This window comes from Adelges cooleyi, unplaced genomic scaffold (genome assembly GCF_023614345.1).
Source record: "Adelges cooleyi isolate 19-005CV unplaced genomic scaffold, UGA_ACOO_1.1 ACOO_flye_CR_arks_rails_tigmint_CR_PRNA_21, whole genome shotgun sequence".
Lineage (NCBI taxonomy): Eukaryota > Metazoa > Arthropoda > Insecta > Hemiptera > Adelgidae > Adelges > Adelges cooleyi.
The window spans coordinates 7884510-7906807 of record NW_026095871.1 but is presented as its reverse complement, the minus strand read 5'-3'; the positions used below and the strand labels follow the sequence as shown (position 1 = coordinate 7906807).

Here is a 22298-nt window from a genome sequence, read left to right as displayed (position 1 = left end):
TTATATGAATGTTAAAAGGCGATTTATCATCTATGACATCTATACAAATACATTTTACATTTATCTAAGATGAAAAAATGCTATAAATGTTAATTTTTCCCTAGAACAAAGATAGTTGTATGATATAAACTTATTAATAAATTTAGAAAAACCAGTTTTATTATTTATGATAATTTATTTTTAATAAATTAAGGTACCTAATATGTTTTCTATAAATAATAAATAAATAACTTATATTTTATCGAGTTACAATTCATTTTAATTGCAAATAAAAAATGATTTTTAAAAAAAAAAAATTAACTATTCAAATTACATTTGTACAATACATTATGAATAGAAATATAAACCAATATGAAATGCATGGATATTGTTGGTGTGAAATTAATAAAGAAAGACATGTTAAAATATTAAAACATTTATTTTACCATGAACATGAACAAGTATGACAAAATAAATAGGTTCGTATGACAAGCCCATAAAAACGGATTTAATTAAAAATATTATAATAATTCAAAAACACAATTTGTAACATATCTGAGATAACTAATAAACAAATAATTTACAATAGTTCTCTTATTTAGGATTTAAACGATAGGGTTTTGTACTTATATTTAAAATTATGCATTTAACAAACTCAAATTCTGTTTTCTTTTTACTTGGAGTATTATTTTCAATCAAATTTGTACAATATTCAAGAGATTCAATTGTAAATAAATGTTTCATTTTTTCATTAAATAGTAACTAGTACTTGAATATCTAGTTCAGTATAATTTATTTTAACTAAAAAAATATTATATACATTTCATTAACTTTAGAATATATATATATATGGGACTCAAAAACATTAAAAGAGCACCGAATTAATTAATTCGTCGTTGGGTACATTTGTTTAGTATAATTAGGTTAACTCTTCGAGTATTTTTAGGTAATATTAATAATACTCTTGTTGGTAAATGAACACAAAATATAAACTTCATAGTTAACAACTAAATGTGGAGTTTAATATCTGAAGTTCCATTTCTTTTTTTTTAAATAAATATATTATATGTTATAATTTAAAGCGAGAATATTTATTACTATTATATAATATAAATCTCGAAAAAAATAATTAAAAGCAAGTATAAAGCCATTACTTGACCATTGAATTAAAACTACACATAAAATACTGTTTCGTACACATATTTGAACTCCCTTATTTGTTTTTCTCAACTAAAAAAAAAAAAAATGACCAAAACATTATATAATATTAATTATTAATACATAAAAATATATATATTTTAACATGCTTGATGATGATAGTAATAATAATAATAATGATGATAAAAATATATAGCTATTTGATTACTTAAAATAAGTACAACATTGAGACATAATAATAGAATAATAATAATAGTAATTTAATATAATATATTAAATTACATGGACGTGCAATAATTAACCATAAACAGCACATATACATTTAGTTAACATTCAATAAATTTTATTTGTTAATAATTCATTAGTTAATATTAATAAATCAAATATTCAAAAAAATAAATAATTACTAAAAAGGCACTACTACATAATATTAAACACATGATTATAACATAACAAAATTAGTTTTAGAAAAATTACATTTGAAAAAAAAAAATGTTAGTTTATGACAAAATATAACGTTTATATATTCATATGGAAAGGGACATTACGTTGAGCCGAAATTTGATTTAATTGTAATTGCACAATAATCATTTTAAACATCCTATTTTCTTCATGTCATTAGTTTGATTAGAGGAACTTTGGCACGATGGCAGTTTTTATTGTAAATGTTCAACAATAAGTACAAATAATTTATTGAAAATATAAGTGGGGAAGTATTAAGTTTAGACTAGACTATTATTTTATCATATGTTAAAAAAAGTTGACAAAAATAGCTAAGGAATAATTTAGCTAGATTTGATTTCCCATTCACCATTATTATTCATCTAGAATTTCTTTGTCATTCCACATGTTTTTTTTTTAAACGTAGATTTAAATAAAATTCATTAACATAATAGAAACGTAACAAATACAGTGGTGAAACAAAAATCAATAATATTTTATGAAAAATACAATAGCGTGCACATATTGCACCACCGATAACAATTATGTGTTAATTACATGTATGATTTTCGTTATAAATTTGTCTAAAAGTTACAACTAAGATTATGTAAATTTTTTTTAGAGTTTTTCCTTAGATGACACCCAAATATGACGGCCAGAATGTCGTTCTATCATCGCTTTAAGATTATCGTACACTTCTTCGTAGGTATCTCCTTGTACAATAGCTGTAAATTGATCACCGAATTCTTGTTCTATTTTAGCTGCACGTTCTACATGTTTTCTGGCTTCTGCTTCGCTCATACGTTTGCACATTTCCATTAATGCCTCTACGCTTTTTGGTTTGAAGAATATTGCAATTGGATGTAGCCCGGCCACTTGGAGACGTTTAATGGCATTTCCACTTACATCTAGTATACAATGTTTACCTGATTCTGCTACGTGGCGAACAGACGACACTGATGTTCCATACAAATTGCCGTTAAACTGTCCAGCCTCGATGAATAAATGGTTCTGGATATCTAGATCCATTTGTTCTCGTGATTTAACAAAATGGTAGTCACGACCGTCCACTTCGTCTGGTCTTATTTCACGAGTTGTATGCGGAACACAAGAGCTAAAGCGCTCCGGATATTCAGATATAAGGTCGTCGTTGATTTTGTCCTTGAGAGGTCCAAGAATGATGACGGGTCTAGTGTATGTAATTTGAAGGCGTACCTAAAAAAAAAAAAAAGTAGAATAAATACATATCTTGGGTACATGTTTGACTATCATATAAAATGGTTTTGAGCTTTTATAATAGCAGTAAAAACTTAAGACCAGCCATTATAAAATATAAGTATACAAGTTTGCGGCAACAAAACATTATTTTTAGTGTAAAATTAAAAAATATCTATTTGATAAATACTTACAACTGCTTCATAAGAAGGCGTCTCTTCAATTTTTTCACAAATATTCTCTCTCGATTGTCTTTGCAAAACCATATCGTCCAATCCATTTTCATATTTACCATCTTTACCTCTTCTTACCCATGGAAACCTTCTGCTGAAAGTCATTGATTTCTTTTTTCTATCTAATGTGGACAAACGGTCTAGGCTTTTGCTCTCGTTCCCTCTGAACTTAACAGACCGGTCTCTAGCCTTTTGCTTGCGCTCCCAACGCCGTTTAGATGGAATAATGCCGATGCCTTCTTCTCGGCCAGTAGCTAGAACTTTACGTGCCTGCCACCATTCATCATCGCTTGCATTAGTAACGTGTAATATTGTACCATATTTGAATGGCAATCCGATACTTGGAAGACCATCATCTATCGAGGGATCATAGTCAAACAGAGCTCGAACATAGAGCGTTTTCTTTTGAGTAGTACGCATTAATGTACCAGTCGAAGCTGCTAGTTGAGATTTTAGTTCGTGTATTTTGGCTTCAAATCTAAAAGATAATAATATTAAAAAATTGATGAAAAATTGAATAGATAGTGTGTTTAAATATTACCTATTATAATCCTTAGGTCGATGTTGAACAGTTAGTACAACAGTTTGTCCAGCAGTCTTAAGGGCATCTGCTGCTTCCTCATGAGTCGCATTTATTAAATCGACATCATTGACTTTTAGTATGGTGTCGCCTCGTTTAAGCTGCCCTGTTTGATCAGCTGGTCCACCAGCCAATATTAACGATATAAATATACCTTCACCGTCTTCACCGCCAACAATGTTGAATCCTAAGCCACCAGAACCTTTATGTAATACCACTACTCTTTCATCGTGGTTTTGCATGTTCTCGTAACTTTTAACAGTATTTAGTGTGTCAGTTGAGTAAGAGTTTGGAATCGTTTCAGTCATGGGAAAAGAACTGGAATCGGTATACGTTATGGGTTCAGCTTTGCCAACGACCAACAAAACTTTTTCTCTAGTATTTTTTAATGTACGGACAGCTTCTTCGTGTGTTACATTTTCTAATATACGATCACTGAGTAGAGTATTTTTGACCGCTATCAGTTTATCACCAACCATTAGTCTACCATCTACTTGAGCTGCACCACCACTCATGATTTGAGTAACATATATTCCATTGTCACCGGGAATGTGTTGATTTCCTATGCCACCAGCAATACTAAATCCTAATCCCTGAAAAATAAATATTAATAATATACTTTGTTCTATAGTTAGATTTTTTCAGAACAAGAATATTTCGCAATTAATGAACAAAAAAAAAAAAGATTGTTATCTAAAAGTAAAAACATTAATATATATATTTAAATCGCATAACTAGTTAATAAAAGATGTGATTGGAATAATAAATGCTGATAACGTAATAAAACATAACAACTTTTTTTTTAAAGTTTAATTGCGATATAAACAGCAGAAAATTATTATTACTAATGCAGGTCAAAGATCAAGATCAGATTAGCCAACACATCTATTTTTTAACTGATATTGTTCAAGTTAATTAGGAAGTTAGTAATAAAACTACTAATTAATAATGAACAATTTTCATTAAAAATATGCTATATCACCTTGGTTAAATAACCTAATTGGGTTGTGAAGTACAAAAACAAATTAATAATAAAAGTTGAATTATAATGGTTATAGTTGCTATGGCAACAGCGAATTGTTTGTGATTTCAAATTTAAGTTGATAGTACAAAGGAATCGAACCCGACAAATGTCATGTATCCTTTGTAAAATATCAAATCAATAATTTCTAGAACAATTTATCATGTAACATTGTTATTATTTTCTTTTCTAAATCTTTAATATGTAAATATACCAAGGGTTTATGGAAGTACAAAAATAGATAACTAATTTGTTATTTGACTGTTGATTTATTCTTCAAATATTATAGGGAATCTGTTGGGTATTGGTAGTTAACATATTTTTATACAATTACTTCACTAACAAACTTGTATAAAACTTGGATATTTTTATAATTGTCAAATATTACTCCAAGGTTTACTATAATTATTGAAATATTATATACATACATATAATATATGTATATATGATTATTGAATAATTGAAAAAGTACCTTTGTCCCTTTGCTGAGCTCTATTTCCATTATATTTGGACCAGATGGAAAAATCATTTTTTTGCGTTTCACACATAACGTTACAGTATGTCCAGCTCTTTTTAACGCATTTACAGCGGTCGAATGGGGGACGCCAACTACAGGAGTATCATTTACTTTGGTAATGATGTCGTTTACACATAATCGGCCGTCCCTATACGCTGTACCGCCGGGAATAATTTTTGTAATAAATATCGAAGTGTCATCATCCGTCTGCGGATTGTCTGTACCTCCTGTATAGCCGACAACAAAGCAACATTACACACCGATAGCAACAATATTACAAGAACAACGGAAACTACGTACCCGCTATACTAAACCCAAGACCCGAGTCGCCCCTCTCCAAGGTGATCTCGTCGACGATCCACTCGGGTTTCGTGTTGCCGTTCATCTGTGCGTCTAGGCTGAACAGCGACGACACTTTTTTTATCATACCATTAGAGTTGCTGGGCGATTTTTTTTTTGTCGACGCCGTCCGGTTCAGCTCTTTCATGTCGGCCACCACATAAGTCGCCAAGGGTGTTTTGTACACCGATTCGGCCAGACGCCCGTCAACTATTTTCGGATCGGTTTTACGACGACAACGGTCACCGCCTACTATACAGACGTCGACGGCTGTGCAGTAATGTTGTCATACGACTACCTATTTGGCGGCGCTGGGCTGACGGTGGACGCAGTTGGTCGTGGCGGTGGCCGAGGCGATGGACGTGCCGCAGTTCATCAACGCGTATAGCCAGTGTTCGAGATCGGGCGGCCGCTCGATATTCCTCAACAACGGGAATGTGTTTTTAATTGTCACCAAAAATTATATGTTTTATTTACGTACACACAAACACGAATTCCACAACCGTAGGAAAACAATTGGTGTCCCAGGGGTTCCTAAAACGGTGTAAATTTGCGCCCGAACGGTACACCCGTCGCCGTGTTCGTTTGACGGAAATCGCATTTAGAACAGATGCACGGACGGAGACGCCGTTGAAATTTCAACGGCGAACGGCTGCTGACGAAAATAAACTGCCGCAATTTTTTTTCACACCCACGTACCGAACGGCTTCAACGAAATGTACCTATTTTTAATAACATATTATTACATATTATACTATCATACGATCTGAACATCGTAACAATTTGTTTTCGAGTATTTACCATCATTCCGAAGTCCGAATGGCTGCCTGAAGTTAGCAACGGAACGTTATCGCGGAGCATTATCAACACCGAATTCATCGAGATGCTGCTCCACGGTATCCGGTGAGCTGTACGACTGACTTTTATAGTTAATTATTGTAATTTTTGTGAAATATACCTTCTTAAACTACTTATAATAGTTTGTGTTTCAAATTAACTTCAAGACAGGAGGAAACTTGGTGTAAAGTTCTCGATGCCGAGCTACGAGTTGTGCATGCTTTTCAAAGCATTGCCAAGGGTAATTGAAAATATGCATTTTTAGTTTTAAAAAAAATATCATTGGTATTATTACCATAATAATTATTAATACTTATGTTATATAATATGTACTTTTACATGAATATTAGTTTTTATTAAGTAATAATTGTAAAACAATAATATGTATTCCTGTTTTCTTTATAAAAATTGCTGTACGCAGACTTAGTAAAATTGTGCGATGCATAATATATTTTTAGTTATGATATTCAATTGAAAGAAATATTGTCACATGAAACATGTTTTAATAGTTGGTGACCAAAGTTCAATTTCTACTTTGATTATTAATTTATTATGCTACAATTATTATGCATAGCTTCAATATTTTAAGAGCAGCACAATGAGCTGCCAAAACATTTGGTCTAAAGTACAAACAACATGACAGAACTCATTTTACAATAAATGTCATATATTAACATGGAGGGTTTCACTTTAAATTGGTGGTTTTTTAATCTGAATAATGGAAGCTTAATGACGACATCGTGTTTTGCACATTTAGGTCACAGGATTAAATAATGTTTCAGTAAAACTGTTCTGGCTAGTATGTCATTTCCATAGCATATAATGTGTTAACTAATCGTGTTAGTTAATTCAATTAGTTCCATTTTATTCAATTTTCTGAAACATTTAGTCAGGCAACACTGCCTGAAGCCATAATAGTTTCAGTATGTCAGGTTCAAATAATTATTGGTTTTCAATTTGCATGCCAGTTGTATATATATTTGTCAGACTTAATAGGCATATAACCAAAGATGAGCAGTATTTGAATTACTAATTTTTTTACTTGGCTCTATTGTGTTCATGGGTTTATGTGTAGCGACCAACTGAATATTACAAAAGATATTTTACCAAACTAGATTTTAACACATTAGGCTCAAAGTAACTATAATAAAATTAACTGCAATGACCTTAAATTTAACATAAGTATTTTATTTTTGACAAAATATGTTGTTGAAAATGTTGTGTAGCACACTTGATTTATGCATTTTCATTTCATAGTTATAAATTAGCATTTCTGACAGTATTGTCTGAAAAACAATGTTAAATATTTTTAAAAATATCATTAGAAAATATTATTTTTTAAGTGTTTTATAATATATTATACTTATTTTATATGTATTTTAAAATTTTGTTTGTTTTTAGACCGAAATAGTAGGATGTTTGAAACGTACGGCTAGTAAAATTTTCGAGGCTGGCGGTTTTATTCGACGCATTGACAACTTAGGTACAGCAGATACGCCGTGGAGAATTAGTTCGCACGAAGCGATACACAAAGAAGCTAACTACTTTATCCTCGAGTTTGATGTACCTACACAAGCTCTGAAACCGCTTAATAATTACTTGACTAGAGACATTGATATCATAAAGCGAACAATATTCCGAGTGCCTGGCAACGATCCTCAACCGGCTTGCACTCTCCACGAAGAGCTCAAACCCCCAGCATATAGGTAAGTTCAGTCAAGTGACAATTAACTTGTAAATTTTAAATTCACGTGTTTAAATCCAGGTCTGAGGTGAAAGAAATGATTGCTATCGGTAGGCGAAAACGCGAAAGAGAAGCTAAGAAAAAAGTGCAATTCAATACCAGCATAGATTTTATGCCTTTCCAAAGATGAATGGGCTTAATCGATGAATATATTATAATGTAAATAATAATGTTAACTTAGTAATATGTTAGTTATTGTGTAACGTCATGTAAGTGAAATAAAAATAAAACATTTTGTGAGTACTTAAAGTTTATTTTTTAAACAGCCAAAAAAAAACATAGAAAGATTTATCTAAAATTTAACAAAGAATAAATTATAAATTTTCTTTTCAAAATACTTAGAACATAAAAATCAAATATTTAACAGGAATTATAGAAACATAACTTTAAAATACAGTGTTTGCAATAATTAAAATACTAGGTCAAATAATTTTATTTTAAAGGCTTTAAAATCGTTTTATCTATAGATCAAATATGTATAGTCTTCTACTTATAAAGTAATACTAATAATATTAATAAAAATGTTAGTCGAGGTACCTATCCATGTATAATTTAAATTTCAAAAGGACCTAGTCCTTTAACAATCACTTCACTAGTTTACAGGATACAAACTGAGCATATATTTTATCTTGTATATGGATTTATTAAATGATTGACTATTTGATTACAGGAATTGTCATTTAAAATTAATTAGTCTGAAAACTTCTTGGCGATCGTCAGTTTTTCTAATCTTTAAACAACGTGTTTTAATAAATATATTATTGCGTCAATGAAGTCAAACACAGTCTAATCGTTAGGAATGTTTTGTTTCAAATGTGATCAATCTTACATAGCGAGTGGGTTCATTTTTTTTTTTTGTTACCTTAACTTATGTTGTCTAACTAGTTTACAATTGTATAATGACTAGAAAAAAAATATGGTTAACAATATGTATACCATGTTATTTAGACTTAACAAATAATTATACATTTATTGCGTTCACTTAAAAATTAGTATTACACAATCAAAAATATTAACAACTAGTAAGAAGAATGATTGAATGTTTAATCACAATTAGGTTGCAATGTGGTGAACGAAGAAAGATTTGTCTAGGGCGTGTTCAGCGAGAAAACCATAATAACCATCGGCTCATCATATGTAATCTGTAACAAAACAGTTATTATTATTACTAATGTTATGGTCACCACTCCTATTGGTATTTATCAAATAGAATGCATGTTGAGTTGATCTTGAATAGACCATTTAATTATCAAGTGATGTATTATTATTATTATTGCATTTATGACGTTCTCTTAACAAAGTATAATATACTGACCATCGCTGGCATGACTCTCGTCGTCAGCTGAATGTTGTCGACTCGATCTTGAGTTTTGTTTCGACAAGAACTGAAACAAATTATAAATCATCTTTACTGAAGATACGGTAATAATTACTAAACCCCATTGATATTTACCACATTCTGGCGACTGGTCGACTTGGAAGGCGATCGCTTATTGTTCCACTCGGCTATGAGTTGATCGAAGTGTTGCGATTGCGCCAGAGCCGCCTGTTCCGGTCCCAAGTTCTGTAACACACACAATGCATAATGCAAGTTTTGTTAAACAAAATATGTAGGTATATTTCCGTTGTTCCTGACTCCCGGCGTACCTGTGAACCCATATTGTCGCTGTTGTTTGCTTGTTTCGATATTTCCTCCATGCTGGCCGACACGGAGAACCGTCTTAATTTTTCGTCAACTGCCGCTCGTGTTATCGAAGAAGTCAAATGGGCGTATTTTCTCTGCCACGTGTACGAGTCCAACGAGTACTCTTTGATCAGCATCCTCCTCATGGGTTTCTTGGCAGCCAGAGATCTGGGCTCTGCGGAACGACATAAGTGCATTAGTGGCATTTTGATGGCGCAACGTTGTTCAATTCGAATTCCGAATGGACTACTAACCTCGATTGATGAACACCGGCACTTTGACGTACTGCGCCGGTGTGTTCATCAGCTGTGTGATGGGTAAATACTGACTCTCGTAGAGGTGGACCACGACTCGAGTGACGTCCGTGGACATGGATAAACCCAGAATGGGCAAGTGCAGTTGAAGGGAAGTCAGGGCAACGCCTCGTTTCGTGTCCCACACTATTATGCGCTTGTCGTCCGAACCCGACAGGGCCACCGACCCGTCGCCGCTGAGCTTAACGCAAGTCACGTGCCCCAAATGCCCGGTCAACAGGTGTCTGTCGTCTCCCGTGTGGATGTCCCATATTATTAGGTTCGCGTCCCAGGATCCAGAGACTACGATTGACTTGTCGCTAATGGCTACGGCCACGCACGTCACTTGGTCTTCGTGTCCCACCAGCACCTGTGTGTATAAAATTAATGAATCATCGTTGAACATTTTCATAGGACGGACAAGAAGACAATGAAATTAACGGGAACGAGAACGTTAAGATTGATGGGTGGAGCTAATGAATTGGATACAATTTGAAGTGATTGCGCCTAAGGAATTTATGGTTTGACATAAAGATGGAAGTGTTAAAAGTATAGACTTCGCGTGCGTGAGCTGAGACAAGGAAGAAAAATGTAGATATATTAATATGTGACAAGGTTCTTGCACGCTGACGTACTTGTGACAATTTACCGCCGTTGATTTGCCATACTTTCAAAGACATGTCTTTAGAACCGGTGATTATTTGTAATGAGTCATAAGTTATAACAAAACAAGTGATTTCTTCAGTATGACTGACTGGCCATTTTTCCGTCCACGGTCCGCCTTCGTTTTTGACGGCTAGTGGCCAAATGTGCAATCTGCGGGCAACTAAGTGTGTTACAATACAATTCAACAACCAAATAACAAATGCATCGGTCTTACGAAAAGTGCCCGTCGCCGCTGACCAAGTATTTCATGTTGTTAGTCACCGATAAGTGTGTAGCCGGACAAATCACCGAGTTCAAAAGCGTGCCATTATCTGATAACCAAACGGCTATAACGCCGGCTTTGTCGCTGGACACGACCTTCTCGCTGTCCGAAGTCACTTCCACTGCGGTAATGGCCGATTGATGTCCCTGTGGATTTCATTGATATTAATTAAAATAGACAAAATTCGATCAACAAATGTATCTCGTTTTAAGGACTTACGCTAAACGTGAATACAGCACTGCCCACGGTTAGACCCCAGACCAACACGAGTTTGTCTTCCGAACCCGACACGGCGAACAGTCCGTTGGACGCAATTGCCAGGCAAGTGATAGCGGCGCTATGGCCGTGCATAGTCGAATGCAGTTCATTGTTGTTTAGTTGATAAACGTTTTCCAGACTTTCCACGTTTAGATGCCAGACGTTTACCAAACTGTCCAGACCGCCTTTGCCGGAACAATAATTTGCATTAGGTATACGAAATAAGGTTTAAAACGATTAATTCCGCATTGCAAACTATTATTACCTGTCACGGCCATAGTTCCATCCCTCGAAATGTCTAAGCACGTTATGGCCATGGTATGCGGTTTCCTCGATAACGACGACGGATGTTTGTTGACCGTTTGCGCGTTTCCCATTTTTCTGAAATTCCAGTAAGCGATTTTTCCATTGCCTATGCAGAAAACAGAGGGTTAAAAAACCTACTCGTTGCAAAAATCCCACATCGTTTTTTGTTACCTGCAGTCACCAGAAAATCATCGTTGTTGGTGATCTTTACGGCGATGACTTCATTGTGATGCGGAGAAGTCGATATGGGAACAAGGTCTAAATCACCCGAATGTATGTCGTATATGTACACTCTCGAGTCAAATCCAGTCACTACCGCTCTTTGACAGTCTTCTGCTAATGCAATAGACATTACTTTCGAGCAATACCCTTTTAGTGTATGGATGAGTGTTCCCGTGGCAAGAGCGTGTAGCAAAAGTTGATTTCCTTCGCAGAGTACCAAGAGGAACATGGAGTCTATAGATATGTCCAACATTTGTACGGGGCCCGGTAAAGTTATGGTGTTCAGCAAATCGAGGGTGTCCATTTCCCAGAGACACACGGTGCAGTCTGAAGAACCTGTGAAAAGAGTACAGAAAAAGTATAGCTTTCAACGCGGGTGACCCTTGCTGTATATTACTATAAAACGTTTGACGAACCTGTCACTAATACATCTTGTGACGTCAGATGTACCGCCGTAATGGCTCCTTTGTGATAGTCTATCTTTTTTATCATTTTACCTTTTAACGTGAATAATAATATTTTACTGTTCTCGCAACCGAGAACTACACCGAGCTCTTTATTGCCACCGTCGTTGATTGTCGCCACGCATAGACTCAATACAAGTGATTCGAGCTCGCTAAAAATTTGGTCGGTGATTAAAAACATAATATATAATACTTTATGATTATGTTGTCGTCCAATAAAAAATAAACTCACGTATATTTTGCTACCAAAGCAAACGTATTTAAGTCCCAAACCATTACGCTGAGATCTTCGGATCCTGTAACTAGTAGCTGTGGACTTCTATTGATATTCAAGCATTTGATTGGTTTTTGATGGCCTTGGAAAGTATTTACCCTTGTGTTACCCATAGTGTGCCATAGTTGAGCATCGCCTTCCTTGGGTATAACAACCACATGTTGAGCAGAAGGCGTTGGAGCAATATAACGTATTGGTATACCACAGTTAACACCTATGTCGGTAATGATTTCAATTTATCAACGTACAGTTGGCAGTTTGTCAAGGAAATATTAGTATTTACATTTGATGTGGAGAGGTAAGGGCGGTTGTAGCCAACTCGTATGTGGCACCAGCAAAGGATCTGTAAATCCATCGCACCACGATACCGAACATCGAATTATCCTGTGCATCAGTTTGCTGCTGTCTATAAAATATTACATAAAACAGGTCAAACTGCTTTCGTTTGTTGAATTGCATCGCGCAATACGTACCGGCGACTGGTCTCAGCCAACTTATAATTTGTGCCCCGAGTTGTAAAGTGTCTCTTGTAAGTACATCGCTCGACTTTCTCACGGTGTAGTAAACTAATTCTACATCTCTGTCCAAAACATAACAACGAGCGTGTTCTATTATTGACCGGAGATAGCTGACCGAAATGGTTCGGACTGCGGCCAATAAGAAATCGAAATTGCAAAGAGTCAACTCTTTCAATCGCATGTTGTCACCTTGAATAATGATTAAATTGTAACGGTTTAGTTTCTAAAACGAAACTCCATGTTAATAATACTCACCAGCCTTGAGAAGATGAATCCACGATTCTTCAACGTGTCTTAAACTGTAGGTCATATCGTTATGAACAATCGTTTCGCCATCTTTACTGACTGCTGTTAAGAGATAAATGTTGTTAGTGTATAATGCTTTTATTCGAACATTGTTTCACAGTACTTACAGTTTTCGGTTTTGGCATCAGACTCGTCCTTGGCGAACTCGCTGAAGAACAAGTTTGCTATGTCCGTGTGCAGCGATTTTTGATGTTCCTTCGATGTCAGATACCGTCGCCTAACCACATCAAATGTTATTTTGTGTCTCCAACATAGCAATACACGCCCACTCATGAATTTCGTGTATAGAAGAGGCACTTTTACAGAAAGTAAATTTTATAACTATTAATAACTAGATTAAAAAAAAAAATGTTGATGGTGATAGAACAATTTCTTACTTATTATTTTTTTTGCGGTGCAAAATGTAGAAAAGTTAAAGTTACCATCCTCTAGCTTAATGGGTGACCTAAAATCACCAGTCGTCGGCATGAGTAGTTCAAGAAGTTCGGTTTCGGTCAAACCAAATTCAGATATAGATATGTACGAAGCTAATCTAGTAACGGCTTTAATGCCAAACACGTTCTCATAACTATCCAACATACTGTTGATTTTAATTTTGATTGTCTCTGAAAAACATATCACAGTAAAGTAGTAATAGAGATAACAAGTTAAAATTTAACTTTAATTGATTTAACTAATCTACCACAAAAATATTCACCCTTATTTAAAAATATATGTTCTAAACGAATGGCAAATATATGATATTATAGTAATTTTATAAAAAATAAGATTTAAAAATACTTCAGTCTACTGTAATAATGTTAAATTTTTAAAAATAACTTTGATTGTTATAACAGCTTGATACTTTTAAAACTATATTCATTTTATTCATTATTCAAAATTATATTACATGCTGGTATAAAAAAATTATTTGTACAGATAAAAAGTAATATTAGTATCCGTTACTATATAAATACAGGCTTTGTTTAAGTAGTCAATTATTACTTTTGTTGGTCAATTATTATAATTGTCAGATTATTTTTTTGTGATATTTCTATTAAAACAATTTCATTAAAAATGTCGAACAGTGTAAGTGGTACATTTAACCTGCAATTTGAAAACCAACTCATTCAAGTCTCGCCGGATGACCCTGGCAGTCCACTGTGGGACATCACAGAAAAAGTCATCAACAATTATTTGAGAGATGGGTGTTATAAGGTTAGTCTTCTTGATGATCAGAAACCATATTTTGCCAACAGCACCGTCTAATGGAAGTTATGGGCTGTTATAGATTTATTTCATATTGTTAACTAATTTCTATCGGTAATACAATTTGTAATAAGTTTGTTATTGCAGAGATGCGCTCAGATGTTAATGGAAAACGCCGGTATTTGGCAAAAATTTGGCGACGACGCTTTTGTCGTTGTCATTGTTATGATTGCATTTTGTCGTGGCAAGTACATCCGTACACAAGTTGGTACACTGTTGGGTGAATTGGTCGAGGCCAAAGTTCTGGACAAATCAACCGTAGTCAGAGGGTATTATGACGTTTGAACACTTAATGTGTGTCAGTAAAATCACGAATTTATTGTTACACATCAATTTTTATATAGGGCTTATAAAACGTTAGGAAACGTAAAAGCCGAAAAAATGTTCCCGGACGCTGACGAATTTGTCGAAGAGATAAAGTCTGCATTTAAAGCCGTTCGTCAAGTTCATCAAGTTCGTTTTGCAAAACGTAATGACGTGCATTACTATTACAAGTACGCTGTTAACTCTTTTATGACGTCATCTATATTAACTTATTAATTGCACGGTGAATATCCGATGCTGATAAACCATTTAGTCTAGTGTCTGCTGTTAAGTTTCTCTGAGATATGTTTTGATTTTTTTTTAAAGTTGAAAATTACCTCTCCGCTTCACAAGAGGTCACGGGGATAACGTTAAAAGAACTGTCAGCAGTAATCTTATAATATTCATGTAAATTGTTGAAAAACAAAATATGTAAAAAATACATTATTATTATTATGTAAAATGTCATATTGTCATGTACAAATATATTACCTATTGTGTAAAATGTATATTGTGTGTACTTATTTATAATATTTGTAAATGAAATAGAATATATTATTATATGTATTTGTAATTATATTTTTTTCTTTTTCTGTAACCATTAATTTTTAACAAGACTGTAAACATTTAAAATGGACCAATGCCTGTCTGCCACCTTTCTCGGCTAGGTTTGTGTTTATTTTACAACAAAATTATCGTACATAATTTTTGTATAATTACATTGTTGTATCTTTAGTATTTACTAATGAAGAACGGACATTGGTCATTACAATAATCTAGGACTGATATAAGTTACCATTAACTGGAGACGAAGCGGTCCGATTTACTGTTATCACTTATCACTTATCCATAAAAATAACTAATAATATATTAGCAATAAGAATATTTAAATATTTCATATAATGGCGTACCGAAAAAAAAAAGTGGAGATAGGTATCTAATTATTTAATGTTATTACACATTTTGAGTAATAACACAATGTGTACTTCATGTATACAACCAAACCGACCAACAGCCTCTTTGCTCCCACTAATGTGATAGTTCATTTTAAAAAAAAATGTATATTAAATATAAAAATAAAATAAAAATGTCTTAAACGCAAGTACATATTAAAACGAAAGGTAAGAACGCCTATATATATATATATATATATATATTACCACAATTTTCCCAGTTAATAGTATAAACCAACAACAAATTATATGTTTGTACTTTGATATAATCAAGCACGGACTTACCAATGTTTGAGTCTGGCTGAACAACGTAAAATTCCGAATTTTTAAATCGTTCTTTTTGTAGCGGAGTCATTTTTAATTCGTCGGGGACGTAAAGAGTTGTGCATACAATGTGAACGTTGAACGGCAGTACTGTTGGCAGCCAAGACAACCCGGCTACGATATCCGAATCCAACGGGTTTAGTCGATGCAGGTCGTCGATAAACAATATTAACACTTGAGTTCTGCATTCTTCTTCAAAACGCCTCAGTAACGTCTGGAACCAGTCGCTGACGTACAAGGGATCGAACGAGGCGTCTAAAGGCACGCATAGCCCGTTCGGTTGCAGTATGCAAGTTAACTGTTCGCATATAATTCTTAACAGCTCTATGTTATATGATGCTCTCGGCGTCACCCCGGAAAACCTTACTATTCTCAATGGTTTTTTATCGAACCATTTTTCGCATTCCTGATAAATCGTAGTGACGATCGACGTTTTACCAGAACTCAAACCACCTTGTACAATAACAGGACCGTGCTTTGCGGTGGTGGACATCATTTTTCTTATTTTCCCTACGGTTTCCATATGAGGGTCCGGTGGATTCAGTTTAATCAGTTCCCTGCAGTGCGCTATGTGAACAATCGCTTCTTTCAACACTTCTTGGATGGTCTTGTTTCTTGCATTTAGCTCGGGCCTTAGCTCGATACTGGCGTTTATCATACTCTGCATCTTAGACATGATTGCTTCTTGAAATATAGTCAGATACATGTCGTGCTCTGGAAATTCCCCATCGACGCCTCCCGGTTTCCATTCCACGCTGCAATAATATAAAATAGAAAAATATTTATAATATAAAATAATAAGAACGAATACCAAGAAAAGTTTATATGATATTTTGTAATTTACCTTAGTTCTATAAGGTTATCTGACGGCACCGTGTTCTTTAAGAAATGTTTGAATGATGCTATTGTTTCATCTGGACAATACTCATGTTCTTGCCGTCCAGTGAACTCTCTATTGAACACCAGCATGTGGTCTTTGTCCAAATCTAAAAGCACGAAAATGTGTTTATAAATACATTAGATAGTTAAAATAAATTATGTATCTACCCAAAGCGTGTAACGTTTGATGTTGAACCGCAGAATGAAAAATTTGAGGGTCGACTATCAATCCTCCGCTTAGTAACTCTTGTGATGCTTCTTGTAAGACCATAAGAGCTTTTTCGTTGTTCTCAGACCAAACATAAACACTTTCTGGATCATTAAAATCCCTATAAAAAAAACGGCTTGTCTCTATTATTTATTTATTGTAATTTGGTAGATTTAAGTCACTATATTTTGAAAAAACATGACGGCTTTAATGTAAAGATAATAATAACATTGTTTTTTAATGAGAATAATTTGCGTTTTTTCTTAAGTACACACAATTGAAAAATGTAGAATAATTATAGAATACGTAGGGTTACCATATCCAAGTAGTTTTAAAAATTAATAATAAGAATTCAACAATTTTAAATGATAACTAATATTCTAAAACTTGGCACAGGCTATTTGTCAATTTTTTAATTTTTATTTTACATTAAGTATTTGTGCGTTCTCGTAAAATGCATAAAGTATACACATTATAATATGCAGTTTACTAAATATTTTTTGTCAATCCTAACCTAACTCAACTTTAATGGGTTTAGATTATTAACAAAATCATTTATCTATTTCCATTGTCAAGAGACCGAAAAACTAATGGGAGCCTAAATCTGTTGTCTAAAACGTAGTTCATCGGGGCAAGGATACCTGCTCAAATCCTATTCATTTTTCATATTTTACTAAGGGCTGCTGTCAAAACTCTATTACTGCGGTAACGCAAGTCATTTGGCCTGATGGGTATTATAGTGAGGAATAGGAGATACGCTTGGTTTGATTTATGTTTAACGCGACTATAGCTTTTGTCTTGCACCTCTGCTGTTAAATTTTCAATAATACAAAAAAGTTAAATCTTTCAGTTAAAAGTTGATCGTTTTGTTACAATAATATAATATAAAATATCTTTCAGGTACGATTTCTCGTCCGCTATCTTGTTACATTAAGACATCAGTCCAGCGGCTTAGGAGACGTCGCGAGTCCAGAGACAACAAATATAAAAACAAAATTACAATAATACAAAAGAAATAAAAAATACAAGCTAAAACTATTATAATACAAAAATTATACCAATGTATTTGTCTAGAAAATACCGCCTTAGCATCGAACGTATGGTTGTTCAATAAAATACATTTGAGGTTAAGTAAATTTGTTTCTTGCACCTACGTCAGTAAGTATATGAAATACACGTCGGTCCTAGCTGTTATTTTACTGTTAAATCGTTATTTCACTTTGGCGCAAATAGTCGTTCAACATTACACGTATTATTTAAAGAAATACTAAATATGCATTTCAAGAGCGCTGTTTTTTTTTGTGCGGTGTGTTTCTTAACGCCAGCATGGGTAAGAATATATACAGATACTTATTTATCTTAAATAATATTTACAAAATAAATATAAATGTACTATGTATGTAGATTATATCACGATGGATTGTTGACAGAATATTGCATATTATATATTATATGTAAATCTGCCACATCATCGCAATGCGCTGTACAAGTATAATAACTGATAAGTTTTGACTTCATTATACTTTATTTTAGAGCATCGGACTAATCACGGACCAGCTAACAGCAACTATTAAACTATTCGAATCTACTAACAAACTGTTCGAAGAAAAAATCACAAGAAATATTAATGCATTTTTGGGAATTGAAGCGAATGAAAAAGCGCCAAGTAACATATGGCTTAAAATATCTGCTAAGCAAAGCTAAAACACGGTTGTATTAATTATAATTGTACAGGAGAACCATTTTTGTAAAATGATTCTGACTTCCGACTACGTAACATTATGATAACTTGTGAAATAATCATTTGTTTCTAAAAATTATATTAAAGAAAATTTCAGCATGTACTTCAAATTGTCGATACATATGTAGGTTATTGTGTTTTAAATTTACTCAGTTGAATACATAAAACTATAAGCAATTAGTGGGACATTATAGCGTTAATATGTTTATGGTTTGTGAATTAATATATATTTCTAACTCAATAAATTATTATTTTTAACAACAAATTTAACCAATAGGTTTTTTTAAAATATAAACGTATATTTTAAACTATTAATAAAATGACAAGTACTTGATCGGTTTGAAATATTTATGTTGATCATATTTTATTTAATTGAATGTAATTTTAATTTTGAATTATTAATCAAAAACTTGTCAAGCTTTGGTGAAAAAATATTATGGCGTTTTATTAAAAATGAACAGCATTAAAACTAATTGCAAATACTAAATAATTTATATAGATGTGCCCGAGTCTAAAATTTTAAAGGAGATATTGTCGGCACTAGCGTATGATGGCAATAAAATATCCGAATACTTCAAGGTAAACGAGCTGAAACAACTAAATAACACTCTTTATGTAAATTAATTAATAAGCTATAAGTCATTGTACTTTATTTTAGAGCATTGGGATACACGATAAAAAAAATATCGCAATTACTAAACTATACAATGACTACAAAATATCTACTAACGCAATTTTTGTGAAGGAAATCCCAAAAGTTATTAAACAATTTTATGAAATCGAAGAACCTGTTTTTAAATACGACCCAAGTAATTAATTGTACTGTTTTGTTAAAACTAAACGACATTAAACTTATTGCAAATACTGAACAATTTATATAGATTTGCCCGAGTCTTCAAATTTAAAGGAGTTATTGTTAGCTATAGCGTATAGCGAAGATAAGTTAAGATCCGACTTCTTAGAGGTCTTAGAGGTATTCGGTTTATAATTGTGAAAATTGTAAATTAATAATTAGTTTTGTGAATGTGTTGTACTTAGGATCTAAAGCTTATGCCTTTGGAAGTCGATTTTTTCCTCCACGAGTTCACCGGAATCACCAAAAAATTTAAACAAGAAGAATATCTTACTATTGAACAGCTGTCAGATGTATTAAAATCATTGAAATTTAACGAAGAAATAATCGAAAATATTAAAAATGAAAATGGCGGTAACATATTTAAGTCGTGGAGGTGGTTTATATAATTTTAATAATTAAAAATGTTTATTCAACTTTAGATTGTGTAATAAACGGAGCGAGATACTTGTTGATCATGTTGGATAATCAACCCGATGTAAGCAAATATTTTCTCTAATAACAAAGAAAATAATATAATCTCTAGAGAAAATAATGAGAAATCTTACAGCAGAATGAATGTAGTCATTGTGCATTGACTAGGAATAGCCAACGTTTTATTGAATATTTTCAATTTTGGTTTTTAATTACATTTTAAGCGAATATTCATAATTTGTAATACACGCCTACAGTTGTTAAGATTTCAAAATAATTTTTTTTTATAAAAAACCCGAATTTTCATAATAATGTTTACAAATTATGCCTTATGCGTCTACGTTTTTAATACAAATGTTTTTTTTTGTAAAATGCGTCGACTTTTATGTATAGCTTTTTTTATTTGTATGCTTTGTTCTTACATTATAGGACAATGGTCTAAGCCTAACGCAAATAGAAGATTTCGCTAATTTGTATAAAGACCAAACAATTAATACCGGGTGCTTTGATCCTTTGAAAATTAAAAATATCTTCAAAGAGTTTAGTATCGCCACATTGGAACAGGAATCGATAACGCTATTTAAACCCAACCGTAAGAATAAAATAACGATATATTTTGCACTTTCAATACATCCTATAATAATATTATATACTTAATTAAAAAACTATTATGGAAACCTGCACAGGACCCGCTGCTATAGAATTGATGGACTTGATGATCGTCACAGCAGACCGTAGTATAAATAACGACAACATGGTAATATCATTATTTTTTTTTAATCTATTTTTTGTTTCTTTGCTGTTATACATTTCTTCATCTAGTAGTTAATTGTTTGACGCGTTGAGCGATATTTTACTATGACAATTATTTAGGAAGAAAAAGTGTTGTGTTCGGAGGAAATCAGATTTTTCATAGAAATATTCATCTACCTTGACAAGGACAAAAACGGTTTAATAGATAACCAAGAGTATTCTATTTATCAGAAACACTTAGATCATGATCATGAAATGTCGACAATGAACGATTTCCTTCACGAAAATCCGGAAAAAGTTTCAGTGAAATATAAATTTGACAGTAATTTCTCCAATTGTTCATTTAACGAGTTAACTATGACTGTTGACAATCGCCTACAAAAATGTGATTTTTCTTTTTAGATGAAAATGAAATAAACATTGCGGAATTTCTGAAAATGATAACGTTTTATATGAAAATTGTCGATAAGAAAGTTGAAGATTCACTCCGTGAATAGTTTTAAAATATATTGTGATGATTACTTAATAAGTATAGTAACAATACTCATTTGATCTGTGCGTGTTCAATAATCACAATAATAAAAATAATGATTTAAATATTTATATTTATTTATTAATTATAATACTCAAAATATTGTTTTTTAATGTCTAATATATAAAAAAAATACTATAGTATTTTCTTTTTGTCATGGTATAGCAAGTAACTTTACTAATAATAAACACATATAAACTTTACTAATGAACGTAAAATTGAAACAATTAGGCGATTAAATTGACGACATTTATATACAATCAATAAAGATTTTTACATCTACTATCTTCATCATCGGTCGGGTAATACAAAGCATGGTAGTTTATGGATATTTAAAAAAAAAACAATTTTTTATATAAATGTTTTTTTTTAATTTGGTCTTTGCTGGAAATAAAAAGAAAGCGTGTGGTAATTTCTCAGGCTTCTTCTAAGCAGATTTTGTTAATTATTTTAATGATGGGTTATGGAAACAGTTAATAGGTAAAACAATTTTTTTTATTGATGGTTTATTATTTGTTGTTTACTGTCTGTTACTTTTCCCGGAAATTTGATTCCTTCCCTTAGCATCTTACAAACTCATACTGGAGGAAAAGGAGATCAAACTGATTTTATTTCTCTTCAAAATTTACAGATTATTTTCGAAATATTCAACGTGTCCCATTTAATAGTTATCGTTTTTTATAGTAAAAAATGTTATTAGATGGCCCTTAATTTTTTTTTTATATAAAGTTTTAAAATATGTTATAGGTGAATAAACAATAAAAACGTATATT

General features: G+C 32.6%; 4 protein-coding genes across 7 annotated transcripts in view; 2 read left to right on the top strand and 2 right to left on the bottom strand.

Moving 5' to 3' along the window:
• Nucleotides 1-2045: 2045 nt before the first annotated feature.
• On the bottom strand, nt 2046-6233 carry LOC126834349 (disks large 1 tumor suppressor protein). Its single transcript, XM_050566208.1, has 5 exons — nt 5445-6233; nt 5100-5371; nt 3568-4199; nt 2988-3504; nt 2046-2793 (listed from the first exon to the last, which is right to left on the bottom strand). The coding sequence occupies exons 1-5, from the start codon at nt 5629-5631 to the stop codon at nt 2197-2199; spliced, it is 2205 nt and encodes a 734-aa protein (XP_050422165.1). The 5' UTR covers nt 5632-6233; the 3' UTR covers nt 2046-2196.
• A 95-nt stretch (nt 6234-6328) lies between these two features.
• Nucleotides 6329-8307, top strand: LOC126834350 (probable 28S ribosomal protein S6, mitochondrial). Its single transcript, XM_050566209.1, has 3 exons — nt 6329-6561; nt 7722-8026; nt 8086-8307. Exons 1-3 carry the CDS (start codon nt 6517-6519, stop codon nt 8192-8194), a joined length of 459 nt encoding a protein of 152 aa, XP_050422166.1. The 5' UTR covers nt 6329-6516; the 3' UTR covers nt 8195-8307.
• A 127-nt stretch (nt 8308-8434) lies between these two features.
• The window catches only part of LOC126834910 (protein qui-1), a 104582-nt gene continuing 90718 nt past the window's right edge, over nt 8435-22298 (bottom strand). For 2 of the 3 annotated variants that reach the window (XM_050567132.1, XM_050567133.1), the window contains 20 exons: nt 17193-17353; nt 16990-17131; nt 16107-16900; nt 13695-13922; nt 13425-13613; nt 13267-13359; nt 12967-13200; nt 12777-12899; nt 12452-12707; nt 12172-12371; nt 11705-12091; nt 11493-11639; nt 11189-11412; nt 10922-11115; nt 10677-10857; nt 10003-10411; nt 9712-9923; nt 9518-9628; nt 9380-9449; nt 8435-9206 (listed from right to left, as the gene is read on the bottom strand). In XM_050567132.1, the coding sequence (XP_050423089.1) occupies nt 9196-9206; nt 9380-9449; nt 9518-9628; nt 9712-9923; nt 10003-10411; nt 10677-10857; nt 10922-11115; nt 11189-11412; nt 11493-11639; nt 11705-12091; nt 12172-12371; nt 12452-12707; nt 12777-12899; nt 12967-13200; nt 13267-13359; nt 13425-13613; nt 13695-13922; nt 16107-16900; nt 16990-17131; nt 17193-17353 (4366 nt within the window). In that variant the 3' untranslated portion in view covers nt 8435-9195. The remainder of the gene's footprint in view (nt 9207-9379; nt 9450-9517; nt 9629-9711; nt 9924-10002; nt 10412-10676; nt 10858-10921; nt 11116-11188; nt 11413-11492; nt 11640-11704; nt 12092-12171; nt 12372-12451; nt 12708-12776; nt 12900-12966; nt 13201-13266; nt 13360-13424; nt 13614-13694; nt 13923-16106; nt 16901-16989; nt 17132-17192; nt 17354-22298) is intronic. The other variant, XM_050567134.1, reaches the window with a different exon arrangement.
• On the top strand, nt 14296-15274 carry LOC126834927 (uncharacterized). 2 transcript variants are annotated; one of them, XM_050567155.1, is made up of 4 exons: nt 14296-14514; nt 14653-14834; nt 14910-15059; nt 15196-15274. In XM_050567155.1, exons 1-4 carry the CDS (start codon nt 14374-14376, stop codon nt 15197-15199), a joined length of 477 nt encoding a protein of 158 aa, XP_050423112.1. In that variant the 5' UTR covers nt 14296-14373; the 3' UTR covers nt 15200-15274. The 2 variants fall into 2 exon arrangements, with proteins under 2 accessions (XP_050423112.1, XP_050423111.1); XM_050567154.1 differs by having other exon boundaries at nt 14910-15250.